Source organism: Harpegnathos saltator, unplaced genomic scaffold (assembly GCF_003227715.2).
Source record: "Harpegnathos saltator strain DR-91 unplaced genomic scaffold, Hsal_v8.6 scaffold71, whole genome shotgun sequence".
Classification (NCBI taxonomy): domain Eukaryota; kingdom Metazoa; phylum Arthropoda; class Insecta; order Hymenoptera; family Formicidae; genus Harpegnathos; species Harpegnathos saltator.
In genome coordinates, this window is record NW_020230549.1 from 118,088 (window position 1) to 143,025 (window position 24,938).

Sequence of the window (24,938 nt, forward strand, 5' to 3'; positions counted from 1 at the left end):
TGCCGCGCGGAAAGAAACGACGCGGTAAAGAGAATTGGTTTTTCCGGCACTCACAGCACGCGTTATAGTTTATATGCGCATGCGTAGGTACAGTGTCATTATAACCTCTATTATAATAAACATACATTTGCAAAAATTGTTATACGAGTAATAGAAGTTGTATAATAAAAGTTATGAATGAAGCAAGACGTCGAATATTACTTTTATGTTTATTATATATAAGACATCGAAAAAGAAAAGAAATGATAACTAAGCGAAAATATTGGGTACACCCGATACTCAAACTGAAGCAACAGCAAGGAGACTGGCACAATTTCCGCGAAATGATTTTACAAGATGATGATACATATTTTACTTATATGAGGATGACACCTAGTATGTTTGAATATTTATTATCAAAAGTTGGACCTACGATAACAAAAATGGAAACACATTGGAGAAAACCTATCTCACCAGCTGCACGATTGTCAATGACTATACGGTAAGTAGATTTATAATAACTTTATTTAATCTAAATATTATTGTCTCTTGTATTTATATTAAATAATAGATAGAAATGTTCTTATTCTTATATAACATGTAATAAATTAATTTTGTTATTTTTAGTTATTTGGCAAGTGGAGATGGATTTCATAGTATTTCACTTAGCTATAGAATTGGAAGAAGTACTACGACGTGTATTATAAGAGAAACTTGCGAGGCTATATGAAGTTGTCTACATAAAGAAGAATTATTTACGCCAACAACAAATGGGTGGTAAGAAATAGCTCATGAATTTGAGAATAAATGGAACTTTCCAAATTGTATTGGTGCTTTGGATGGGAAGCACGTATCTATAATTGTAAGATTATATTAAAATATATACGTAAAAATTTTAATTACATATCTCATAAATATTAATAAATATTATTTCCATAGTGTCCTAAGAAAGCAGGGAGCACTTATTATAATTATAAAGGGTTCCACAGCATAGTGTTATTGGCATTAGTGAGTGCAACGTACAAATTTTTAATTGTGGACATTGGCGCTCAAGGAAGGCATAGTGACGAAGGAATTTTAAAAAATTCAGCTATGGGACAACGATTTTATAACAATAATATGTATTTGCCTGATCCTTCTGCTATTAGTAACAAACATAATGTTCCATATGTTATTGTAGCTGACGAGGCATTTCAGTTGAATTCATTTACAATGCGACCATACCCATCGAAAAATTTAACAAAACAACAACGCATATTTAACTATAGATTAAGTAGAGCTCGACGAGCTGTTGAGAATGCGTTTGGAATATTAGTTACTCGATGGCGTATTTATCAGAAACCTTTAAACACCAGTCTTGTAACAAGTGATGCAATAATAAAAGCAACAGTCTGCTTGCATAATTTATTAATGAGTACTTCAAATTACTGTGGAGGAAATTATGCTGATCAATTATTAGCAAATGGCCAAATAATTGAAGGAGAATGGAGGCAAAAACACACCAATAGTGATAATTACAGGAATAAAAGTTTTGGTAATAATAACTACACTAGACAAGCTGGTGAAATTCGGACAATTTTTACAGAGTATTTTATGAACGAGGGAAAAATCCCTTGGCAAGAAGATATTATGTAGGCAAGAGATTGTTATCATATTGTAAGTTTGTGTATTAATTCAAAAATAAAGATTATACATTTATATACATATATGTTCGTATTTTATTAAGACTAGTAACCACAATCTACATAAAATGTAACTTCTAAAATAAAAATTATCCTGATTTACAAGAATATTATTTTATATATCAGACAAATCTTAATTTTGTATTAAGTACGTAATATCGTGTATTTGTGTGTGTAATGCATAATATATTGCATAACATAACTGTCATTTAGTGACATTTAACAATTATACATATACACACAAACAAATATTAAAAAGAAAACAATAAAACATAACTATATATAGAATATTGAAATAAAACATCGAATATTAAAATAAAACAGAATACTGAAATCAAACATATTACATATCTTCCTCTGCGATAAGTTTTAATATTATATTTTTAATACGTTTTGAGTTACCTGCACTCATCCCTCGCAGACATGCTTCAATATATTTTGTGAAACATTCAATTTCATCAGGTTTTGTATGAGGTTTATCTGCTGGTCTCGTTCGTACTAATTCCATCAAAATAGTTTCTTCACAAAGAGAACTTGTATCATTTTTTTTAACTATCTTTGTTTTTTCTGTAAAATAAATATTGTTTTTTTTTGTATTACATGCAATAAAGAAAATATTTCTTACATATCAACAAAAACGTTTTGCAGATAAAAATGAATGAAGCAAAATACTCAGAACAAATCTTGTTTTGTACCGTAACAGAACGTTTTACAACACGCAAAATAATTACATTTAATAATTTATATATACGTACTGGTGCCTTTTATTCTACATATTGATTCTTCAAAAGCTTTGTTTTTTATATCACAGCTATCTGAATCTGATGTGTATGGAGGTGTGAAAGCTGTGTAAAAAAATCAAAATAGAATTTTAAATAAAATATGCAGAGAATAAAAAAATAACTAATCGTTGTATAGTTGCTTACAGTAATTCTTCTTCGGATACATTAATTGTGGTTTTAATGAAGTTCTATTCTGTAATAATGATTTGTGCGAAATGTTATCTTCTTTTTCTGTATTGGTACTTGGTCCAGAAATAAGTGAAATAATGGATTCATCTGATTCTTTTTTTGCTGAAGCTAAAGGTACAGTTGGATCTATATTTTCAATGTTACTTTTTGTTCTAAAATACAGTTTCCAATTAAATTAAAATTAACTAATATTATTTCGTTATATATGATGATATACTGTCATTATTATTATTATAATTAATATAATCATTAAATTGAAATATTCCAATGATTTATTATGTATTATATGTTATTTTATATAGTATCAATAGTTCCATATTTTATATATGTATCTGTATATACATCTATATATTGTAGTTTATCAAAATCACACTATAAATACCTTCTATAATTTATTGTTGGTGTCAGAAAACGTAAACTTTCATAAAATGACCAAGTACTCTTCTTTTTTACAGCTGCACTACCACTTGGGATATAAGCACATTCTAAAGCATGCTCTTTTACGAAACGGTCCCTTATATTCTTCCACTTTATCTGGCTTGTACCAACAGTTGTACCTACATAGATATACATATATATTTTTAGAAATATATACTCTTCAATTTTTACATATTAATATATGTTGAATAAACATACGCATATATATTCATTCTTACCTAAACAATTATCTATTTCAGCCCATAATACTTTTATATCTGATGGACCTCTGAACTTATAAGGCAGGGACGAGTTCCATAAAAGTTCTCTTTCGAATACTTCAGTAATTAATTTTTCGATATAATCATTTTTGCTCTTTGTGTTGATATCACTATTGTTACTGTTATAAATAGGGCAATCATGTTCCTCTGTAATATCTATTATATTATTGCAATCCCTGCACCACTGAAAATAAAAATTAAGTTATACATACGCAACAAAATTACATATAATAATTACCTTTACAATAAATATAATAATTAACCTATACCTGTTTCACATAACCTTATAAAAAACATCAATCATAAAATCAGTTCTTTCATCATATACTGTACTATAATTATGAATATTCATTAATATATAAATATTTTTTTTTTACTTACAACTTCAATATTATCCATTTCATTCTCCATAATTAGATTTTCTTTTCCAGAGTTATAAAATATTCGTTGGCGGAACATACGTTGACTTACGTTACTTCTATAGAAATATCTTACATCTCTATGGTTACTTTACGATATGTAAAAGATACACTACAAATAGCTATACCGCGTGGGAAAAGTTAAATCAACTTTAACTTTTCCGCGCGGCGGAAGATATATATACACTCTTTCCGCAAAAGTAAGAGATTGATTGGCTACCGTGCTGACTTCCGCCGCGCGGCAAGTGTTTCCGCGTCCTGTGTGCCGGAGCCATTACTCTTACAGCTATTGTAGACGAGCCTTAAAGGTCATTCTACAATACGTGTCGTAAGTTGTAAGCGTAAGAATTGGCGAATCATAGTCGATTATTACAAAAATAATCGGCTATAATTGGTCAGTTCTTACGGCTTACAACTTACGACACGTATTGTAGAATGACCTTAATAGGAGAACAGCTTTCTAAAGCCCGTATCAGACTACCGACTGCGGACGCCGACTTGACTGCCGACTACGACTGCCGACTCCAGTCGGTTGATCACTTGTCGACGACTGATGAAGTTTACCGCCGACTGATCATACTAGTGACGCCTGATAAAAGAAAATAAGTGGTTAGTTAAAAAAAATGCCACATATGACAAGAAATGTAAAACTGCAAACTATAAGAAGAAAAAAGAAAATTGCCGCACTGTCATTATTTATTATAATGAATGAACTTTCGGTTGATAAACAGCAAAGATCAACATGGGTGAAATCATGGGTAGCAAGAAGACAGGCACAAGGAATGCACCACAATCTTTTTGTAGAATTATGTTTAGAAGATCCATACAAGTTTCGCAGGTATTATAAAACCCAAAAAATACAAGGTTCTAAGTATTAATGAGGAAAATAAACGTAACATAATATTTGTAATGTCTTTATGTTTCATATTATCTTTGAACAGATGCCTATGGATGGATACTACCTTTGAGGAGCTTCTTCACAAAATTGCACCTTTAATTATAAAACAAGACACTCATTTGAGAAAAAGTATACCATCAGCAGAAAGATTGTCCCTTACTTTGAAACACATTGCCACAGGTATTATCTCTGTAAATTATAATATATATAATTAGAGATTCATCATTACTCTTTATGTGTATGTATATATATGTATATATGTGTGGTTATTTACTATCCTATCTCTGTTTAGGTGAAACTTTTAATTAAAAAAAAAAAAAACTTTTTATTAAAACTTTTTATTAAGGGCGTTTTTCTAACCTCTTGGTAAGTTAACTAATAGTTAAATTATATATCTGTCTTTGTTTAATTCAAAAGAAAAACAATGAGAGACATATAATTTAACTATCAGTTAATTAATCAAGCGGTTGGAAAAATTAGCTCTAAAAAACTAAATAAATTAATTAAATCCGAACTATCGTGATTTGCTACGACCCAAGTCGTCGACTCAAAAAATAGATTGAAGTCTAAACGCGAGTCGGTCGATCCAGTCAGTCGGCGCTTCACTATGATTGGTCCATTGAGTGTCGGCAGTCATAGTCGGCGATCGGGTCGGCGTCTATAGTCGGTAGTCTGATACGGGCTTAATGGAGAATTCAATTCTCCATTGGAAAACTGTTCTTCTATTGGATGTCGGACGTCGTACATCGGACATCGGATGCAGTATGAATCCTCCATTAAAGTGTGCATTCGATATTCTACTTACGATATTTGATATCCAATAGAAATAATTAATTTCTAAGGACTTGAGTTACATATGTAAATTTAATAAATTTCGTTTTCATATTTTTGATTAATATTTGGTCTGTTCTTTAGCTGCACTGCTGAACTAGTGCAATAAGCTAGAGTGAGAAAACCTATATTTGTCTCATTTTAACTTATTGCACCAGTTCAACAGTGTCCTTAGAAATTGATAAAAATTTATATGTAACTTATGTAAAATTTTTAAAATTTATGGGAAACTGTATAAAAAATTTGAAAAATTCACAAAAAATCATTTTAATGTTATTTGTCAGTCGTTTATATAATTGAAAAATATTATCCCCAATAACTATATAAGTTAAATTTAACTTATATAATTTGATATATCTCGCGACAATTGAAATAATAGTATTTCATCAGTTTGTTATTTCATTAGATATTTCTTAACAATTTGAATACCGACAAATATTACGAACTTAGTACAAAATACTACCGATAAGCGCTTATCATGAGCGCTTTCGGTAAAAAGTCTTCTTTGATACGCGGATCTAGTCTCTTCGCTCAGAACCGCGGTTATTACGATCAAGCGATGATTTGACGTGTGTCTCTCGATGTACATTTTTCTCCATACGCTAGCTTTTCCTTCAAATTTTGGTTTGTTGTGTAAGTGCTCCGAATGATGAATATTAATAATCAACCTAATAAAAGTTAAATTGAGAATTTTATCATTGTAGCAACTCAGAGAATGTATCTTCATAATCATATTAAAAGTTTTCTGCAAGGTTAAAAACATGCAGCAATTCATATTGGCTGTAAAAAAAATATATTTAACGGTAATAGGATTGAATTTTTAAGAAATTTAGAGATATCCTTTCTTTGGTCTAAATCTAAAAATATATAATTTTTAATTCTCATTTCTGTATTTTTTTATTTGTACAAATTTGTTGGATAGCTATTGTAGCATACAATTGAAACGGTTATATGATATGATAAAGTATATACAAGTATTCTCTAAAAACTGAAGTAGAAATATCATAGAAGAATATATGGATTTTTCAGATAAAAATATGGCATCCAAACTTGATGAAACTGATGGAAATATTAGCAACGATCAACAACAAAAAGCATCATCGACAGAAGATGAAAACTATGATGACATAATTGACGAAAGGGGTGATTATATTTTCTTTGGATCAACACATAGGTTTCGAACAAATTCAGAACCACAACCAGGTTCCACACCAGTAACACCATGTAATTGTGCTTTATCAGAAATACCAAAAGATAACTGTATCCAGAATAACACAGATTCTTCTGACAAAGAAGTTATTGATGAACAAAGTAAGATGCATTGTTATATCATACATACCTTATTTCATATTAGCCCATATTTATGTTACATGATAAAATTTAGATTTTTCTGTAGATTCAAAGTATTTTTTGCTTCCTATTTGCTTCTATTTGTTTACTGTCCTCTATCTTAATACTTTTGACTTTTGAAAGATAAACATATTCTCTGATGTCATCTTTAGTTGTATGACATTTCAAAGCTAGTGTGTTCTAAGGTTTCATGTTCTGTATAATCTAATAATAAATCAGCCATTATGTGCTAAATGTAAATAAGTCAGCCATTGTGTGTTGCTAATATAAGACAAACTTGCCAGAGTATATTAATATTTTCTAAGAATGCCAGTGCAATATAGAAATAAAAAGAAAATTTCAAAATCTCAAAGTATAATTATTGGTGTGATTGTAAAATTAAATGTTATACTGAACACATATTCAGTTATATAGTACACTTTGATATGCTGTTATATAGTATTTTATATGTTATATAGTATTTACAATGTTTTCTATATGTTTCTGTTACAGAAAATAATGAATCAAATATAAACTCATGTACTCATAATAAAGAATCTCATGCTGTGGATGAAATACCAGGAATAAAAGAATATGATCCTACTATTGATGATAGGTTACCAGAAACTGTGACATTATTAACCACACCAGATGGAGGAAAATTATACTTAATAGGAACAGCACATTTTAGTATCGAAAGTCAAAATGATGTGTCAAAGGTAACTGGAGTGTGTACATATATATTTTTTTTATTTCAGTACAGTACAATTGTAATTTTACAAATGACTCTAATATCAATATTTATAAGTTTATGTCAAGCATATTTTTTCATTGAAATTATTTTCTGCAGATTATACAAGCAGTACAACCTCATATAGTCGTGGTTGAATTATGTAAAGCTAGAGTTGGTATATTGCAACTTGATGAAGAAGCTATATTTCGTTGTGCTAAGGATCTTAGTTATCGTAAGTTTATGTTTGTATAATTTTGCAGTTATCAATATGCTGTATAACCACTTGATTTCATTACAGAATGTATCATGGATATACTTAAAAAAGAAGGAGTTTATAATGGTTTACTGCATGTTTTGTTGCTGAGAATGGCAGCTCATGTTGCCAAAGAACTCGGAATGCCACCCGGTGGTGAGTTCCGAAGAGCATTCGAAGAGGTCGGTATACATTTAACGGCAAAAAGAATTATTCGTGTATAATAATTAATATAATTTGATTTGTGTTTATTTCAGGCAAGAAAAGTGCCAAATTGCATCATTCATATGGCCGATCGACCTATTCATATAACAATGGAACGTGCACTACGATCGTTATCGTGGTGGCAGACTATAAAGCTAGGTTGGCACTTGGCATTTATGAAGAGACCCATTACCCAGGAAGATGTCGAGCTCTGTAAACAGCGATCGATGTTGGACGAAATGATTGCTAGCATGAAAGGAGAATTTCCAGTATTAGGAGAAGTGTTTATCAAGGAAAGAGATATTTATCTAACGTACTCGCTGCAAATAGCTTGTATGCCTCAATTTACACCCCATGGTATCAAACCAATGCGAGTTGTTGGAATCGTTGGTTTAGGGCACACACCAGGTATTATCGAAAATTGGGGTAAAGTTCAGCCTACTGATATATCACCTATTTTAAAGTACGTATAAAATTATCATATAATGTACCTTATATAGAATTTCCTGCTATCTGTGATCTTAATGTTAATGATTTTAAATGATTTAAGAAAAAATTACGATCGTGATTTTTGAGACATTTTACACATTAAACTAACATATCATTACTCGGCAATTTACCGTTTCATTTCTTCATAGAGTACCACCACCGTCAATGTCGAGTAAAATCCTGAAGCTGACCGTCAAAGCGTCTGTGCTCAGTGCTGTAATTTATGTAAGCTACAAAGTTATAGCAGTACCTGTTGCTTTTACATTTCATTCTATCAAGTCATCGGTTGAGGGACTTCTAAAGGTTAGTGCCGCGCGATAAGATAGCTGGAATTTTATTCACCAAAACAATTTTTTTTTTTATTATAAAACAATATCTTTCCTCTTTTATCTCGTGCTGCCTTTGTCTCGAAAGGCAATCTCGGACTTCTTTGGGTTTCTTTGTTGATACACGATTGGGGTAAGCATGGAAGCGATTGCTTCTAGCGACAAGTATGAACACACTCTAGCCGGTGTGATGTATGTAGTAAATAATATACCGGGGCCTGGTATAGATGTAGTAGATTTCGAATCGGAATATTCCTTTGGTTGCTCGTGTACAGTCGAATGTTACAATTGCTCTTGTACACGTGGTTCTGCTAATTATTCCAATGCACGAATCATCGACGAAAAAGTATCTGTACCGATATTCGAATGTAATCGTAAGTGCAAATGCCAATTATATTGCGGTAATAGATTGGTGCAGAATGGTCCACTGAATTGTTTGACTGTGCGTGAAGTCGTCAACAAAGGTCTTGGTCTCTTCACGAATAAAACCATCAAAAAGGGCCAATTCATTTGTGAATATGCCGGAGAAGTGATAGGTCTGCAAGAAGCGCGAAATCGAATTGAAATTAATAAAAAGTTTAACACGATGAATTATGTACTCGTAGTGCGGGAGCATTTTGGCGACCGCGTCACCGTAACTTGTATAGATCCTGAGTATTTTGGCAATATTGGACGCTACGCTAATCATAGTTGTGATCCTAACTCTAGCCTCGTTCCGGTGAGAATAGAAGGAATCGTACCTCGATTATGCTTATTTGCATCTAGGGAAATAAAGAGTGAGGAGGAAGTGACTTTTAATTATGCTGGTGGACTAACAGCTGATTCCGTCCATCATCTCAGTGATACTGTTTGTCTTTGTGGTTCTAATAATTGTTTCGGTCGCTTACCGCATAATATAGTTTGACAGCATGAGATACGCTTTATTAAAATTATTTGCGTACAATTTTATAATGATAAAGCTAGTTTAACGCTTGTAAAATTTGTATCGCAAAATTTGATCTACTAGTTATTTGTATAAAGTCAAAATGGCGACGAAAAAATTACGCGTCTTGAAACATTCGATATCATAAATTAAAATAAGATCAAGTATATAAATCAAAATTTTCACAAACAGACATGTAGTTCTATGACTGGTTATATGTAATAAAACTTTGAACATAAATTTTTAAAAAACAAGTTTTGACATACATATGCATATAAACATGTATGTACATACACAAAGAGAATATGTCTAATTACATTGGTCATCATCATGCATCTCAGTCGCTTCCTCTATGTACTAATTGATACTTCTCTTCAATAAATCAATGCTATCAATTCCTAATATATAGAATGTCACGTATATAAGCGAGATATCCTATGTATTTTCACATTGTGACTTTAAGCTTCAATGAAATTTGACGTTTAAGTAGCTTGTGCTATTTATTATTTTATATTTTACTATGTATAGGATTTTATTACTTATATATATATATAATATATCTCGGATCAGTTCTATCATATATACTTTATCTTTAATTAAAGTATATAGAGTATATATATAAGGTATGAACCAGCACGTTGGTAGTATTGTTTTTTCGTTATGTCAGTATATATAAATTATTTAATGTGCCAACAGAGAAAATATCATATACCATTTTCCTAAAAACAGTATTTAGCTAAAAGTACCTGGGAAACAAGTTTTATAGTCAAAATAGTATTTGTCCTGCTTGGTATTTGACTTTATTACACATAACGAAATATAAAGTAAGTGGTAATTAATGCAACCAACGTGGTGTTCAGTTTTCAAGAAAGTAGACATTACCAAAAGTTGCCAATTATTGGTATACATTCAATAATTGCTTCTTATTGAAACGACAAACGACAAACAGCGAATCAAATATCTCTTCAATTATAGAACTAAAATTAATATACGAAATATTATTACGATATTCATATCAGTCATACTATAAGAGTTTTAATCATATGTATGTATACACATATTATATGCATATTAAGTATAGGATATATTTGAATTATGTAACATCGAGTCATTGAAACTTAATATTTTCCAATTGTTAAAAAGGATCAATGAAATACACACAAATACGGTATATTAATACTAATATATAAAAATAAAATAGCATAAATTGGGTTATGAATAATCCGTTTAAATTTTATAGGAAACATATATTGTATAAATATATACATATATATATATATATTTTTTTCTTTTTTGTAATTGTGTGAATACTTTAACTAAGAGATTGGTAGATGCTTATTTATGCTATACCAGCGATGAATATAGCTCCCAATAACTGCCTTTGAAACATATAAACAGTGATTTGTAATATAATAGAATTAATTTAAACAATCCAATATTCAATGTTACATATTCATTAAAAAATTCAGAATATCTTATGTATAATCATATGTTGTATATTACATTTAGGAAATCTTATACATCACTTGTAACATTTGAGGATATTAGACATATGCTTATATCAAATAGTAAATGGTTGAATATTCGTAGATGAAATATGGCTTGCTATGTCTGTATATGAACCTGCCAGGATAAATGCTTCTGAAGTCAGTTATGTTTATTGCGAAACTAGCATTAGATGTTATGCTTACATGCAAATCTCGGCGTTTTTAATTTAAGACCAGGTTGATTTTTTTTAATTTATCGAGATATAAATTCTGTATGAAGTAATTATTTATTTCCATAATTAATTGATGAAATTTGAATCTCGACGCTGTCATCGATGAATTTACATAAGATTTATCATGTAATATGTACAAAGTCAAATTAATCTAATCTATATTAAAAATCTGTAAATTATGCGAATTGGAAGGAAGATAAATAGTTATATGTTGACAATAAAATGATGTATACTTTACGACATAACATTTGCCTAATTACCTCTTATGCTCATATCTAGGAAGTATAATTAAGTGATATAATTTAGCAAAGGTACAAATTATCTAATATTTTGCGATAGATTTATTTCGATAATTTATTAACGAACTAGTTTATAGTGTAGAGTTTGTAACAAGAAACAAAGTGCCATAGACCCAAATTACAATTCCCTTACTGTGAGAAATGAAGGAATGATAATTATTAAATTCCAATAAACAATGTAGTCATTAATAATACAGAATTTGATAAAATCATCAAAAGCCGAATCCTTATTATAATTTCTAATTTGAAGCCGACTGAATGGACATACATATTACTATATATCTGTAAAAACTTTAAAATAAGTGTAAAAAGAACATTTGATATTGACAATAAGTTTCTAAATTTTCTTGCGTCAATGATACAAGTTACAATCATATAGAAGAAGTTATATATTTAACAGTGAATTTATAGATTAAACTAATTAAAAGTGATTCTTCTTTAGTTTATACAAAATTCTTTACAATCATTCAACTCTATACTGACATTAATTTTCATTAATATACAATGAATAAGAAAGTAATTTTTGTACTTGTGTTAAGTACATATTTGTACATCATACATCTTTTTATGTATAACTGTCATTTATAAATATTTAAAATATTTATAAATATATATATAACTTATATATATAAATTATATATATAATACATATATAAATTATATTTATAAATATTTAAAATATGTATACATACAAGTTTCGTCTATTATATTCTACATTTCTCAAGTCTATTATAGTGAAAAAAGATTATGATGCACAAACATACTTTTTTTGATTCACTTTATTGTGATATTCTGCAATCTTTTATAAGATAACAATAACTTAATGTATAATAAGCGTCATATTATACGCAATTATTAAGGCATTATTATTTTATTAAAACTTCAAACTAGATTACTTCATTTTAGTATCAATTTATATTAATTACTGTGTATTGGCAGCAGATGCAGTAGATATTGGCTCATCATTAGGTTGATATCTCCACCTCCACCATGCTACTTTCATTCGATCCCAAACATTTTCCCACGAATCCATAGCAGGCCGTACATCGAGTAATGCAATTGAATAATTCTCATAAACCTTATCACCTTCGTAATAATCAATGACATATCTTACAGGTTTACCACAGCGATCCACGATCCAATCATGTCGATCAAATGGTAGTTTGTATCTGAAAAGATTTCATAGAAAGTTTATGACGTGAGATATCACTCAAAAATTGTAATGTTTCAAGAAGTTTGAATATTTTTAATGATGACTTCCTGTTTCTTGAATAATAAATATTGATGAAAGTCATTACTTTATTATAATTTTTCAATTTTTAGCACAATTTTACAGTTAATCTTGAATTAAAATTCTGGTAAAGTATATATACTAAAGTAAACTTGAAATCAGTTGAAAAATCATTTTGCTATCTACTTGATTCTACAAATTCTGCTGCAAATAGCAAATTGTTTCAATCATTTATAACTTGAACTCTACTTGTTTTGATATTTTGATAAAGAGAAAATTGATTCTAAATTAAAATGGTAACTGAGAAAATATATCCTTATATAGTTTGTAAATAATTTTTATATAGTTTGAATCATGAGAATAACATACCCCATCCAATAACGAATACGTGCACGTGGAGAATATTTTTTTGCATTCCCAGAAAAACTAAGCAATTTGGGACTGCTGCATTCACATGCATGAAGGGCTTCCCATTTGAGAACCTCCTTCCACGCTTGCTCATTGTTAACATTATGAATCTTTACTATGACATCCATAATTTGTGGAGTGATATCACTGTCTTCCCATCGCCACCCTTTCCTTAACATAGCATTCCAAAACATCTGTTGAGAAGGATATTGCCAATTTTCATCTCCAGGTTTAGTTGCATTTGGTATCGATGAGACTTCTCTATTCGTTGGTAATGGGAATGGCTGACCTGGAGAAGGTTGTTGATTTGCTGGTGACATCTACAATTAAACATTAATTCATGATAAGTTTAATATTGCAAGATCCCAAGTATATATTCTAAGTATATTACAAATATTTATAAAATAATCCTTGTACTATTCATACCATATTTAATGGATTTATATCACTTCCATCCATTTTATCTATTGGACATTTGCTGGTATAATCTATAGTATTTAATCGATTTGGTCTATGCATTGGACATTCTGCTGATGGATTACTTCCACATTCTTTCATATTGCTAGATTTGGTAGTTTGCTGAGATATTGGTGCTATTATATCAGTGGCTGACACAGATGCCGTAACAAGAGCATTACCCATTTTAATTGACTCTCTTGCAATAAGAAAATAATAGAGATATAAAAACAAGCAGTATAAACATTACTTATAAAATACAATAGATAATTGGTAGTGTTTAAAATTAATTTAATTTAATAAAGATAATTTTGAAGAATGACATACTTAGAAAACAAGTTTTAAATAAGGATTATGCAATATAACATGACAGAATATGAAGATATTTGTACAAAAAACATGCTTGCAAAATACGGCTACATATTTTTTTGTAGTTTCTATCAAGTTTATTGAAAATTATCAATGATCTTACATCGTTGACTTTCGACGTATATAATTGATGAAATCCTAATTTTAGCAATTTATGATTCCTCTATTTCGCGCCCTAAAGATTCACTTACATGTATATCATTATATAATGAGTGTTAAATAGACATCTACATAAGTTACACATAACATACATGTGAGAATTAAAATACCTGAATTTTTTAGTCTTCCTAAAATGCGATATATAATACATACAAATCAAGAATTCGAAGTATTCGAAGTGATTGACTGTGCAGGAATTATGAGTATAATAAATGAACAAATTAGATGACCAACACACTGTATCTTTCTAGACCTGATACAAATTCTCGCGCCATCTTATAGACAAGTACCAACACCTATTTTAGTTCATGGAACTGTTTTCAGACCGGTTGCCATACAGGACGTTTGATTAGGGAATATCGCAGTAGCCAATTAAAGCGAGAATACAAACGCATAAGGAAATAAACCAATCAGAATCCTCATTTCTATTGCCACGCTTGAAATGAAAGACTCTAATTGGTCCATTTTCTTATGCGTTGCATTATGCCTTTATGAAAAGGCAAGAGCACAGGCTTTTGCATAACACATAATACATAACACATAAAAGAATAAACCAATTAGTTTTCTTCATTTCCCTCCTCAGGACAGAAATTTGGATCAAGAAGAAGTCTGATTTGTTCTCTTATGCGTTGTGTATTATGCGTTATGCAGAAGTCTGTGCTCTGGCCCTAACGTTCCACATGTCGCATGTATATAAATACTATTTCCGGGCAAGCAAGATTCTGAATGGCTACCACAGTATTCCTTAACCAATTTCCACCGCGCGGCAAGCGTGCCGCGTCTAATGTACAACTAGCCATATCGTTTATCCCTAGTATACAGAATGATTTCTCAATACTGTCCCTAAAAATTTGTAAATATTATTGAAAACTGCCTTGAATCTGATGTTTTAGAAAGTGGCCACAAGGGCTATGTTCCAAAATTCACTACCAGTACTGAAAATACATAGTTCGTGTCACGTATATTATAGATTTTCAGTGCTGGCATTGCAATATGGCCAAAGTATTGGTCTGTTCTTTGTAGCTGCATTATTGAACTGGTGCAATAAGTTAAAATGAGACAAATATAGGTTTTCTCACTCTAGCTTATTGCACCAGTTCAGCAGTGCAGCTACAAAGAAACAGACCATATGGTTGTCAGCCACAATATAAAAATGAGGCGCACGCCATTGGAAAAACTGTGAGCACATGTTTGTGTTACTTCTTGTGAATCTAACATATTCATCCATATAAATTTTAATATTAAAGTGTATCATAATGGTTGTAAGAGGTAAAAAGAAGGTAAGAGACGCAAATAAATCTTTTTTACTTATAATATATAAATATTTAATATATCTAATTATGAAAGTAGGATCAAGTTAAATAATATTTGTTAAAAAATTTATCAACTTAATAATGTTACTATAAATTAAAATTATGATATCACTTAAATTTACAGTATCAGACTGGTGAGGGAGCACAATTTATAACAAGAAGAGCTGCTCTCAGGAAGTTACAGTTAACATTAAATGATTTCCGTAAAGTATGCATCTTAAAAGGCATATATCCAAGGGAACCACGCAATCGTAAAAGAGCACAAAAGGGTGAACCTGGCATTAAAACTTTATATCATAAAAAGGATATTCTATTTTTGATGCATGAACCGATTATATTAAAACTCAGAGATTACAAGGTATGTATGACAACATATAAAAAGATCAATATTTATATAATAAAGATTATATTTATAGTTCTATATTTTACAATAATATATTTTAATAGATATTCAACAGAAAAATTGGAAGAGCAAAAGCAATGAAAGATTTTGCTAAAGTAAGAAGATATTTGAACAATCATCCTACATTAAAGCTGGATCATATAGTCAAAGAACGTTATCCAACATTTATAGATGCTCTACGGGATTTAGATGACTGTCTTACCCTTTGCTTTTTATTCAGCACATTTCCATCATTACCTCACATACCAAGAGACCAATCATTATTATGTAGAAGATTAACAATTGAATTTCTCCATGCTGTAATTGCAGCTAAAGCATTACGTAAAGTATTTGTATCCATCAAAGGATATTATTACCAGGCAGAACTAAAAGGGCAAATTATAACATGGATAGTGCCGCATCATTTTTGTTTTGAACCTCAAGCAAAGAATGATGTCGACTTCAAAGTCATGTCTACATTTGTAGAATTTTATATTGTGATGCTTGGTTTTGTAAATTATAGATTATATCATAGTCTAAATTTATATTATCCTCCCAAGTTTACTAACACTGGTAAGATTATGTATAAAATTAACTTGAAACTATTTTTGTTATATATTTACATGTATTTATATTAATATTATTTTATACAGGAAATTTAGAAAAAGCTTTGATTGATGAAGAAGCATTTGTATCAGAGAGAATAAGTACATTGAATGTACCATTGGTTTGTTTAGATCCTTCGATACAAATTGTTGAAGAAGCCGAAACTGAAATTGATAATTTCTCAAATGTAAGTCTAAACAATATTAATTAAGTGTTTAGATCTATATATGTAAAATTTATATATCACTAAGAGAATATATTTATTAGGAAACAGACTCTACGAAGATAGAAACTGCTAGAATAGAAGCTGAGAAAGTACAAAAGTTAAAAAACTTGTTTAAAGACAAAAAGATTTTTATAAATAGAGAGGTACCTAGGGAACCGTTAGTATTCATTATACGTTGTTTTGGTGGAGAAGTATCTTGGGACAAATCACTTTTTATTGGTGCCACTTTCGATGAAAAAGATGAAACAATAACTCATCAAGTTGTAGACAGACCACACATAGATAAACAGTATATGTCAAGGTATTATATAACTTATTACATTTAATGTCTTATGATATATATATATATATATAAATATCATTTTCTTTAAAGGCATTAATATACTCTTTCTAGGTTTTATGTACAACCACAGTGGATTTTCGATAGTGTAAATGCAAGAGAATTATTACCTGTAGAAAAATACCTGATGGGTGCTATTCTTCCTCCTCATCTATCACCATTTACAGATGCACAGCAAGATCAAACTTATATCCCTCCAGAAGAACGTGCTCTTATGGATCCTGATTATAAACTAAATGATTGTAAGGTTTTTACTTTAAATAAGTATATACGATTGTAAAAGCTACGACAATATAATTTATATTTTGGTCTTTAGTCGAAACAGATCTTAAAGAAGAAACTGAAGATGATGAAGAGGAAGGTAAAGATGAAGAAGAGGACATTGATAATGATGACTTAAATATGGAAAGTGACGAAGAAACTGAGGAAGAAGAAAAAAAACAAGGAAAAGAAGAAAATGATGTCAATAACGATGCACAAATTGTTACTGAACAAGAGAAGGGACAAGAACGATTACAAAAGGTTTTATTATTTGTATATGCTCTGTAATTGTTTTGAAAATTAATATAGGTAACATTCATAAGTTTATTAATTTATTGACATATGTGTATACATATAAATTTGTAGAAGAAAAATATGAAGGTAAAGGTTGGTGAAATCGCAAAAAAAAATACATGGGAAGAAGCCCAGCGTCAGAAGCAGGAATATCGTCTCCGAGAAAAAATGATCCCAAGGAAAAATCGAAATCTGTACAGAAGCATGATGAAAGGTCGAGAAGAGAGACGTAAAGCTATCTGGCTTTTGCGAAAGAAGAGGCGTATCCATGATGCTAATAAAAAGGAAGAAGCAAAGAAGCAGCGTAATATAAAAAAAAAGGAAGTAATCTGTTAAATAAAATAATTATTTAGATACAAAATAAAGTATGTTTTGTTCTTAAATTTGAAATTTGAAAAATGTGTTCTTAACAGGTAATAACTCATATATACTAAGTAAGTATACTATATAGTAAGTACCATGAATAATTTTGCTAATTTTCAACAGATTTGCATCAAACTTGATACACCCATGTTGTTTGGGTCGCTAACTATAAATTCGGAATCATATTTAAGAAATTCATAATGGTGGATTCAATGTGGCAATACATAAATATTTAATTTTGTTAGTTTTTGAAAAATATTTTTTTTACATTAATATCCCCATTATTAGCAGGTGAAATATTTTGAAAGAAATTCTTTACCGAATGGTATGATGGGAATTTCGGATTTATTACAGTTGTTATCTGCGACCAAAAATATATGTCGAGTTTGATATCCACAATGAAATATCAAAGTTAGCTACTTGAAGCCACTATATTCCGTTATTTGGAATCATAAAATTTCGATCCTAGATTCGTTACTAGTTAACCCAAAAAGAATTCTTATATACAAGCTTCCATGTAAGATACGAAATTATTCATTTTTATTAATTTTGGCACATTGATTTTTGGTTCACTAATGAACTGGTTAAATATTTTCCAGAAGTTTTTTCATTCGATATAAGCTTCTGAATTATATCGAGAAAAATGTCTAACAAGCGGAGGAGGTTATAAGTTGGTTAAAAAGTGCACATACATTGTTTATATCAACACAGTTTAAATAATATTGTAATGAAACATATTTATCTCTCATATATAAAGTATCCTCTTGCGTGCATATAAAAGGCTCTTATTTCTTACATCTCTAACTTATACTATTAGTCAATTATATTCATTTTATGGTTAAACTCATGCTTTGAACGATAAATGTAAAATGCTGAATAATAATGTCGCTTCTATCGTACGATTCTTCTCAGATTGTATACGTCACTTAAGTAAAGGTCAATGGATTACAATAAAAGTTCATCCGTTTGACGCGTCGTTTAGTGCTCTCAATTTGTCGTGACAATGTCCAAAAATTTGGTCAATTCAATACAGAATGCTGTGTCAGAAGCGTTGTCAGGATTATGTTATACTTATCCGCAATTAGAATATCAAATATCGCACAAAGTTGTATTATCGCCAGGTGTATGTAAATACGCAAATATGTTTCCACTAATTGCACTCGTGACGAATAGCTGTTGCTTAACCCTTTGTATCCTGACGGTACTTCAAAGTACCGCTCTATATATGCGCTCTTGAACCTTTTTCCCGTGTCTTACCCTACATTCCTGTCGGTACTTACAAATGCCACGTCAAAATTCATCATTGAATTGTTACAAAATTTATTTTCCTGTCTTATGTTTATGATATGCCAAGAGTTATTTAATTACGCAAAAATTTAATAAAGTCTTGGGTAAATTAATTTAGGATATAAAGGATTAATCAGTAATAGTGATATATAGTTAATCAGTAATGTACCGAGTGCTAACGAATAGTCATTAATAGAAAAATACGAAATTTTGTATTACTTTTAGTAATTTATCGTCATTCTATATTTTTATTTACAACTTTTGGCCGAATTATCGAAAATGATTGACACGATACTTTTATAAAATTTATTCTCGAAATAAGATTTTTTTCACAGTATAGAGATCGTAAAGACAAGGTAGCATTGATTTGCGGCGGTGGCAGCGGACATGAACCATTTGCCGCAGGTAATTTATTTGTATTATTTTTATGCTCTGTGTAGATCACACCTGCATGTAATATCTCACAGTTTCGATTTAAACTTTTATTCTTATGACAGCATTTCTTATATTTTTTAGGCTTTGTTGGAGCTGGCATGTTGACAGCTTCTATAGCGGGATCTATTTTTGCGGCCCCACCGTCTACTCACATCACACATGCTCTTCAGTACATTGGGAAAAACAATAAAGGTCTTATTGCGTTTTCTTTTTCATAGAAATAAGTGTTTTTACAATCTAAATGTGTTCGAATAATTTAAAAATGTTCGTTTCTTTTTACTTCCTTTTATAAATATAAATAAAACGTTTTGTATGATCTTATACATCTGAATATTAAGAATAAAAATGAAATAAAAATGAAAATTTATACTTTTTAAGATGTCGGAGATTTTTAAGAGATTTTTATTAAATGCAAATAATCTCAATATTTTATCAGTGTCTCTTTCCAGCTGGTGTTCTAGTCGTGGTACCTAATTATACAGGGGATTGTTTAAATTTCGGTATAGCCATCGAAAAGGCTCAGCTAGCAGGCATCAAGGTAAATTAATAAATATTCTCTGCTTTGCGTTTTATGAAAACATTATATTAAAATAGAGATCTGGAAGAAGAAAAAAAAATTCGGAGAGGTTCTTTTTTTTTTCATTAATATTTAATAAGAAAAGGATGAATGTGTGTTTTAAAAAGAAATAAGAGGTCTGAAGGAATCTGTGCAGAAATATTTTATACGTGTAATCCCAGCAAACACATATGTACAGCATGTATTACATGTAATGTGCATGTTAATTGTAATTTCCTACTCAACAATATAACTGTTATACTGGATGATCCGAAAGCGCTCTAGAGCGCTTATTCGTTAAATTTAACACGCTCTCCTGCAAAAACTACTTGTCGGATGCAATTTTGCTAAAGGAAAAAATTGTTTGTTTTAGCATAAAGTATTATGTCCTGTACTCCGAATGCAGGAATTTCGGATCACCCAGTATAACAGTTATATTGTTGAGTAGGAAATTACAATTAACATGCACATTACATGTAATATTGTGTTTACTGGGATTATATTATTATCTGTACTAACGTCTAATATGTTAATGTGACAACAGGTGGAAGAAATAACTGTTGACGATGACTGCAGTATTCCCGCAAGTGAACAAGGTGTGACCGGTAAACGTGCTCTGGTGGGCATGTTGTTCGTTATCAAAATTGCAGGCGCTCTTGCTGAGAGAGGATCACCTCTGCACGAAGTGACAGAAATTGCGCGACACGTTTCACAAAATACAGCAACGTATGGAGTCGGGTTAACCGCATGCGCTATACCAGGTATATTATGTCATACATAATGATCCGGACGAATTAACGTTTGCATTTTACGGTGTGATTTCAAAAATCAACATCAAATTTTATAGTGATTGTATTTAAGTGACTTATAAACAATAGTATAATGATCTGAGAAATCCTGTCGAGGGAAGAAGGTATTTAAAGAAAAAAATTGCATGCAGGTCAGGATCTGATGTTCGAACTTGCATATGATGAAGTGGAGTGCGGAATGGGTGTACACGGAGAGGCGGGCTACGAGAGAATCAAGCTTGGAACTGCGTCCGAAATGGTGTCAGTGATGTTGGAACGCATTTGCAAAACTTTAGTTTTAACCGCTAACAACTCGATCGCAGTGATAGTTAACAATTTCGGTGGTTTAAGTCAGTTAGAACAAGGAATCATCGTTCATGAAGTTGTAAATCAGCTTCGTGAGTAACGTTATCTCAAACTTCTTCATGTATTAACATATTGACTTCCTTGACGCAAGCACAAATTCTGAGTTTCCGGAGATCCTTTTCGTAATACTTATTACACGACGTTTCTCTTAATACAGCTTTCTGCATTACAGAAAATATGAGTATACACGCTATTCGCGTTTATTCAGGCGTTTTGATGACATCCTTAAATAGCGCCGGTGTACATGTAAGTGTACTAAAATTGATAGAAAGTCACAAGGACGTGCTCGTCAAATATCTTGACGACGAAACGGCAGCACCTTGCTGGCCGGGTCGCAGCTACAGCATTTCTTCGACCGTTACTCGCATTCCAGCTGAACACGCGGAAAAAAGGATAACAGAAAAGATAGGAATATCGTTAAATATACAAGAACAACATTTGACAAGGTTGTGTTTAGAAAAAGCATGTGCAGCTATCATTGAGAAGGAGGCATATCTCAACGAGTTGGACCGTGGTTGTGGAGATGGAGATTGTGGATCAACGCTGAGAAGATTCGCCGATGGTAAAATATTTAACGATATGTGTACATCCTATTTTTTTTCTATTAGATTGGATTACATAAAAATTTAATTTATCATTAATTCAATATAATATTAATTATAAATTAATTCATTATATATAATTTTAGGTATCTTAAATAATTTGAGTGATTTGCCCTTATCACATCCAGCAGCAATGTTATCGGAAATAGCGAATATAGCTGAGGAACATATGGGTGGGACTTCCGGAGCTCTGTATTGTTTATTTTTTACGAGCAGTGCAAAAGAGCTGGCATCATGCAAGCAAGGAAAAGACTTGCGATGTGCTTGGTTCCGTGCATTCTACAGTGGCTTAAATTGTTTAAAAAGATATGGGAAAGCAAAAGTTGGAGACAGGACTATGGTCTGTATTTCTATGTTTTAAAATGCAGTAAATCAGAAAGTGTATATACTTCTCATTTTTTTGATAAAAAATAATACATATTTGTAGTAACTTTTTATAAAGACAAAAAAAAATATATTCTCATTTGTATATGTTAAGATCGATACAATGGATGCTGTATATACAACATATGAAAAAATACCAAGTAAAGATTGCAATGTTTTTTATTCTAAAATTGCCGCAGCAGCGTGGAAAGGATGCGATTCTACAAAAGATATGAAGCCTAAGTATAAATAAATTATAATAAATTATGCATTAGTTATATATTATATTTCTAATAAAATAATGTTTTTGTTTTGTTTAATATGTATTTAATGTTTATTAACAGAGCGGGACGCGCAAGTTATGTAAAACAAGCCAAATATTTAACAAAAGAGGATGCAGGAGCATATGCTGCAGCAATATGGATTGATGCTATTACAGTGCAGTTGATAACATTTTGATACCTACTTATGTTACCTTTCTCAGTTGAGATATATTATTTAAGAGTAAAGAGTTTATTTTATCTCTTAATATATTCTGATTTGATATTTATTCATATTACTATAAGATATTGAGTTGTTAAGAAAATCATTGTATTTTTTCCAGTGATTCTCAAGTTCGTTTTATACAAAGAATGAACATTAGTCAATGATATATTGCCCATTTTGTTCGATGACCTTCTGCCATCTTTCTGTAAGCTTCATGATCCCATCCTTGAAAAACTTCCTATCTGTATTAACGAAGAACTGAACCAAGTGCCTTTTGATAGTGTCATCTGAAGCAAATGTTTTTCCATTCAAGGAGTTTTGCAAAGACCGAAACAAATGGTAGCTTGATGGTGCAAGGTCTGGCGAATATGGTGGATGAGGTAACACATCCCAACCAAGCTTTAACAATTTTTTACGGGTCATCAAACATGTTTGGGATCGATCATTGTCATGAAAGATCACTTCTTTGCGATTCATCAATTCTGGTCGCTTTTCTGCTATTGCTTCGTTCAATTTGTCGAGCTGTTGACAGTACACGTCCGAATTGATCGTAACATTCCTTGGTAAGAATTCGAAAAACACCACACCTCTCCAATCCCACCAGATTGAGAGCATTATCTTTTTCTCGTGGATATCTGTTTTTGATGTGCTTTGGGCCGGCTCATCGCACTTGCTTCGCGATCGCTTTCGCTTCACATTGTTGTAGACAATCCATTTTTCATCGCCAGTAATCATGCGTTTCAGAAATGGGTTGAATTGTTCACGTTTCAGAAGTTGATCGCAGATGTCTATGCGTTTTATGAGGTGAACTTCTTCCAGTTCATGCGGCACCCAAACATCGAGCTTATTAACGTAATCAAGTTGTTTCAAATGAAGATAAACGCTTTCAACCGATATTTTTAGCGCCTTAGCGAGCTCACGAATGGTAGAATGTCGATTAGCTTCAACTAATGCCTTTATTTTATTATCATCAACCTTCGATGACCAACCTGAGCGAGGTGCATCTTTCAAACTGTAGTCACCAGAATGGAAACGAGCAAACCAATATTGACACTGATGTCTTTTTAGGACTTCGTCACCATAAACTTTACGCAACTTTTTGTAAGCCTCCATAACATTCTTTCCTTTTCGGAAGTAATAAAGTAAAACTTGGTGAAAATGCTCTTGTTGACTCTCCATTTTCAAAACGTTATAGGAAGAATAATTGTTGACCAGGGCGTGCAAACTCTTATGGAACGAAAATGATTAGCGTCAGCAGTGCTCTCTGAGATGGGACATGTAAGAAATCGAAACTAATTTGTGGCCGCCATATTGCTATAGTTGCGTTCGCTTAAGCCTTTACGTGCTTCAAATATTATTCTATCTCTCTCCGACATACAATGAGCGATAAAGATGGAATGATATTTGTAACGTATGAAGTGATATGAACATTTAAATGGAACGCTATCACCATAGGTCACTTGTTTATTGAATGTTTATAGTGATAGAGTTGGATAGAGTTATTAATATTTCAATAAGCGTTTTTAAAGAAAAAGAAAGGTTACTCGTAACACCTTCTCTTACAAATAAGAGAAGGTGTTACGAGGAAAAAGTACGAGGAAGAAGTGCGAGGAGGAAAAACTTGTAATATTACTGCCAGTCACGACAACCAAAGTATAAGTTTTGTTTTTATATATTGTATTGTTTTTATATATTGTATTGTTTTTATATATTGTATTTATATATAATTATGCATTAGTATAATTGTCCATTTTTTACTAACAGAGACCAGTAAGTAAAAAATAAAAGTAAGCTTTGTAATATGCTAACATAGCAAGAGCAAGTTTGATAAAGATTGTAGAAATTTTTAGCGATGCCTATATCAAGTTTGTGCTTAGTTTCTGCTGTTAATCTG

At 31.0% G+C, this 24,938-nt stretch overlaps 8 protein-coding genes across 15 annotated transcripts; 6 read left to right on the forward strand and 2 right to left on the reverse strand.

Annotated features, from left to right (window-relative positions):
• Positions 1-918: 918 nt before the first annotated feature.
• Positions 919-1,769, forward strand: LOC112590090 (uncharacterized). Its single transcript, XM_025305745.1, has one exon. The coding sequence runs from the start codon at positions 1,072-1,074 to the stop codon at positions 1,612-1,614; it is 543 nt and encodes a 180-aa protein (XP_025161530.1). The 5' UTR covers positions 919-1,071; the 3' UTR covers positions 1,615-1,769.
• A 200-nt stretch (positions 1,770-1,969) lies between these two features.
• Positions 1,970-4,019, reverse strand: LOC105186579 (uncharacterized). Its single transcript, XM_025305735.1, has 7 exons — positions 3,970-4,019; positions 3,712-3,808; positions 3,289-3,514; positions 3,015-3,189; positions 2,588-2,784; positions 2,417-2,506; positions 1,970-2,228 (listed from the first exon to the last, which is right to left on the reverse strand). The coding sequence occupies exons 2-7, from the start codon at positions 3,787-3,789 to the stop codon at positions 2,005-2,007; spliced, it is 990 nt and encodes a 329-aa protein (XP_025161520.1). The 5' UTR covers positions 3,790-3,808; positions 3,970-4,019; the 3' UTR covers positions 1,970-2,004.
• Positions 4,020-4,201: 182 nt separating this feature from the next.
• On the forward strand, positions 4,202-4,863 carry LOC112590091 (uncharacterized). The gene is made up of 2 exons (XM_025305754.1): positions 4,202-4,587; positions 4,691-4,863. The coding sequence occupies exons 1-2, from the start codon at positions 4,373-4,375 to the stop codon at positions 4,860-4,862; spliced, it is 387 nt and encodes a 128-aa protein (XP_025161539.1). The 5' UTR covers positions 4,202-4,372; the 3' UTR covers position 4,863.
• A 1,141-nt stretch (positions 4,864-6,004) lies between these two features.
• Positions 6,005-9,078, forward strand: LOC105192513 (traB domain-containing protein). Of its 3 annotated transcripts, XM_019845696.2 has the most exons (9): positions 6,045-6,111; positions 6,183-6,281; positions 6,508-6,789; positions 7,321-7,526; positions 7,658-7,772; positions 7,839-7,975; positions 8,051-8,460; positions 8,636-8,789; positions 8,901-9,078. In XM_019845696.2, the coding sequence occupies exons 3-9, from the start codon at positions 6,516-6,518 to the stop codon at positions 8,931-8,933; spliced, it is 1,329 nt and encodes a 442-aa protein (XP_019701255.2). In that variant the 5' UTR covers positions 6,045-6,111; positions 6,183-6,281; positions 6,508-6,515; the 3' UTR covers positions 8,934-9,078. The 3 variants fall into 3 exon arrangements, with proteins under 3 accessions (XP_011154995.2, XP_019701256.2, XP_019701255.2); XM_011156693.3 differs by lacking the exon at positions 6,183-6,281 and having other exon boundaries at positions 6,005-6,111; XM_019845697.2 differs by lacking the exon at positions 6,183-6,281 and having other exon boundaries at positions 6,005-6,111; positions 6,508-6,621.
• LOC105192511 (histone-lysine N-methyltransferase SETMAR) lies at positions 8,910-11,699 on the forward strand. The gene has a single exon (XM_011156691.3). It carries the CDS (start codon positions 8,952-8,954, stop codon positions 9,714-9,716), a length of 765 nt encoding a protein of 254 aa, XP_011154993.1. The 5' UTR covers positions 8,910-8,951; the 3' UTR covers positions 9,717-11,699.
• An 818-nt stretch (positions 11,700-12,517) lies between these two features.
• On the reverse strand, positions 12,518-14,640 carry Cchl (Cytochrome c heme lyase). Of its 3 annotated transcripts, XM_011156700.3 has the most exons (5): positions 14,487-14,630; positions 14,321-14,392; positions 13,819-14,047; positions 13,354-13,712; positions 12,518-12,922 (listed from the first exon to the last, which is right to left on the reverse strand). In XM_011156700.3, exons 3-5 carry the CDS (start codon positions 14,032-14,034, stop codon positions 12,676-12,678), a joined length of 822 nt encoding a protein of 273 aa, XP_011155002.1. In that variant the 5' UTR covers positions 14,035-14,047; positions 14,321-14,392; positions 14,487-14,630; the 3' UTR covers positions 12,518-12,675. The 3 variants fall into 3 exon arrangements, with proteins under 3 accessions (XP_011155002.1, XP_011155001.1, XP_011155003.1); XM_011156699.3 differs by lacking the exon at positions 14,321-14,392 and having other exon boundaries at positions 14,487-14,640; XM_011156701.3 differs by lacking the exon at positions 14,487-14,630 and having other exon boundaries at positions 14,176-14,328.
• Positions 14,641-15,446: 806 nt separating this feature from the next.
• On the forward strand, positions 15,447-18,911 carry LOC109503582 (pescadillo homolog). Its single transcript, XM_019845695.2, has 9 exons — positions 15,447-15,656; positions 15,814-16,047; positions 16,137-16,644; positions 16,725-16,864; positions 16,945-17,204; positions 17,298-17,485; positions 17,560-17,765; positions 17,871-18,232; positions 18,761-18,911. The coding sequence occupies exons 1-8, from the start codon at positions 15,633-15,635 to the stop codon at positions 18,132-18,134; spliced, it is 1,824 nt and encodes a 607-aa protein (XP_019701254.1). The 5' UTR covers positions 15,447-15,632; the 3' UTR covers positions 18,135-18,232; positions 18,761-18,911.
• LOC105192515 (triokinase/FMN cyclase) lies at positions 18,255-23,208 on the forward strand. Of its 4 annotated transcripts, none has more exons than XM_011156702.3 (10): positions 18,255-19,284; positions 19,784-19,853; positions 19,965-20,075; positions 20,333-20,421; positions 20,984-21,200; positions 21,380-21,625; positions 21,766-22,155; positions 22,282-22,535; positions 22,674-22,801; positions 22,903-23,208. In XM_011156702.3, exons 1-10 carry the CDS (start codon positions 19,165-19,167, stop codon positions 23,015-23,017), a joined length of 1,740 nt encoding a protein of 579 aa, XP_011155004.1. In that variant the 5' UTR covers positions 18,255-19,164; the 3' UTR covers positions 23,018-23,208. The 4 variants fall into 4 exon arrangements, with proteins under 4 accessions (XP_011155004.1, XP_025161509.1, XP_025161508.1 ...); XM_025305724.1 differs by having other exon boundaries at positions 18,977-19,284; positions 22,762-22,801; positions 22,903-23,010; XM_025305723.1 differs by having other exon boundaries at positions 18,977-19,284; positions 22,759-22,801; positions 22,903-22,973.
• Positions 23,209-24,938: the final 1,730 nt, after the last annotated feature.

Excerpts from the sequence above, each read along its gene's own strand:
- Cchl (XM_011156699.3), bottom strand. The coding sequence starts at position 14,527 with ATGTATTATATATCGCATTTTAGGAAGACTAAAAAATTCAG. Across the intron at positions 14,048-14,486 it reads AGGAAGACTAAAAAATTCAG|AGAGTCAATTAAAATGGGTA; the intron begins GTATTTTAATTC and ends TCTTATTGCAAG. Across the intron at positions 12,923-13,353 it reads CGTATTCGTTATTGGATGGG|ATACAAACTACCATTTGATC; the intron begins GTATGTTATTCT and ends AAATCTTTTCAG.
- LOC112590091 (XM_025305754.1), top strand. The coding sequence starts at position 4,373 with ATGCCACATATGACAAGAAATGTAAAACTGCAAACTATAAGAAGAAAA. Across the intron at positions 4,588-4,690 it reads GATCCATACAAGTTTCGCAG|ATGCCTATGGATGGATACTA; the intron begins GTATTATAAAAC and ends ATCTTTGAACAG.
- LOC112590090 (XM_025305745.1), top strand. The coding sequence starts at position 1,072 with ATGGGACAACGATTTTATAACAATAATATGTATTTGCCTGATCCTTCT.
- LOC105186579 (XM_025305735.1), bottom strand. The coding sequence starts at position 3,789 with ATGTTCCGCCAACGAATATTTTATAACTCTGGAAAAGAAAATCTAATT. Across the intron at positions 3,515-3,711 it reads AAATGGATAATATTGAAGTT|TGGTGCAGGGATTGCAATAA; the intron begins GTAAGTAAAAAA and ends TTTTATTTTCAG. Across the intron at positions 2,507-2,587 it reads GTATCCGAAGAAGAATTACT|CTTTCACACCTCCATACACA; the intron begins GTAAGCAACTAT and ends TTTTTTACACAG.
- LOC109503582 (XM_019845695.2), top strand. The coding sequence starts at position 15,633 with ATGGTTGTAAGAGGTAAAAAGAAG. Across the intron at positions 16,048-16,136 it reads TAAAACTCAGAGATTACAAG|ATATTCAACAGAAAAATTGG; the intron begins GTATGTATGACA and ends ATATTTTAATAG. Across the intron at positions 17,205-17,297 it reads GATAAACAGTATATGTCAAG|GTTTTATGTACAACCACAGT; the intron begins GTATTATATAAC and ends TACTCTTTCTAG.
- LOC105192515 (XM_011156702.3), top strand. The coding sequence starts at position 19,165 with ATGTCCAAAAATTTGGTCAATTCAATACAGAATGCTGTGTCAGAAGCG. Across the intron at positions 20,422-20,983 it reads CTCAGCTAGCAGGCATCAAG|GTGGAAGAAATAACTGTTGA; the intron begins GTAAATTAATAA and ends ATGTGACAACAG. Across the intron at positions 22,156-22,281 it reads GCTGAGAAGATTCGCCGATG|GTATCTTAAATAATTTGAGT; the intron begins GTAAAATATTTA and ends ATATAATTTTAG.
- LOC105192513 (XM_011156693.3), top strand. The coding sequence starts at position 6,060 with ATGTACATTTTTCTCCATACGCTAGCTTTTCCTTCAAATTTTGGTTTG. Across the intron at positions 7,527-7,657 it reads GTCAAAATGATGTGTCAAAG|ATTATACAAGCAGTACAACC; the intron begins GTAACTGGAGTG and ends TATTTTCTGCAG. Across the intron at positions 7,773-7,838 it reads TGCTAAGGATCTTAGTTATC|AATGTATCATGGATATACTT; the intron begins GTAAGTTTATGT and ends ATTTCATTACAG.
- LOC105192511 (XM_011156691.3), top strand. The coding sequence starts at position 8,952 with ATGGAAGCGATTGCTTCTAGCGACAAGTATGAACACACTCTAGCCGGT.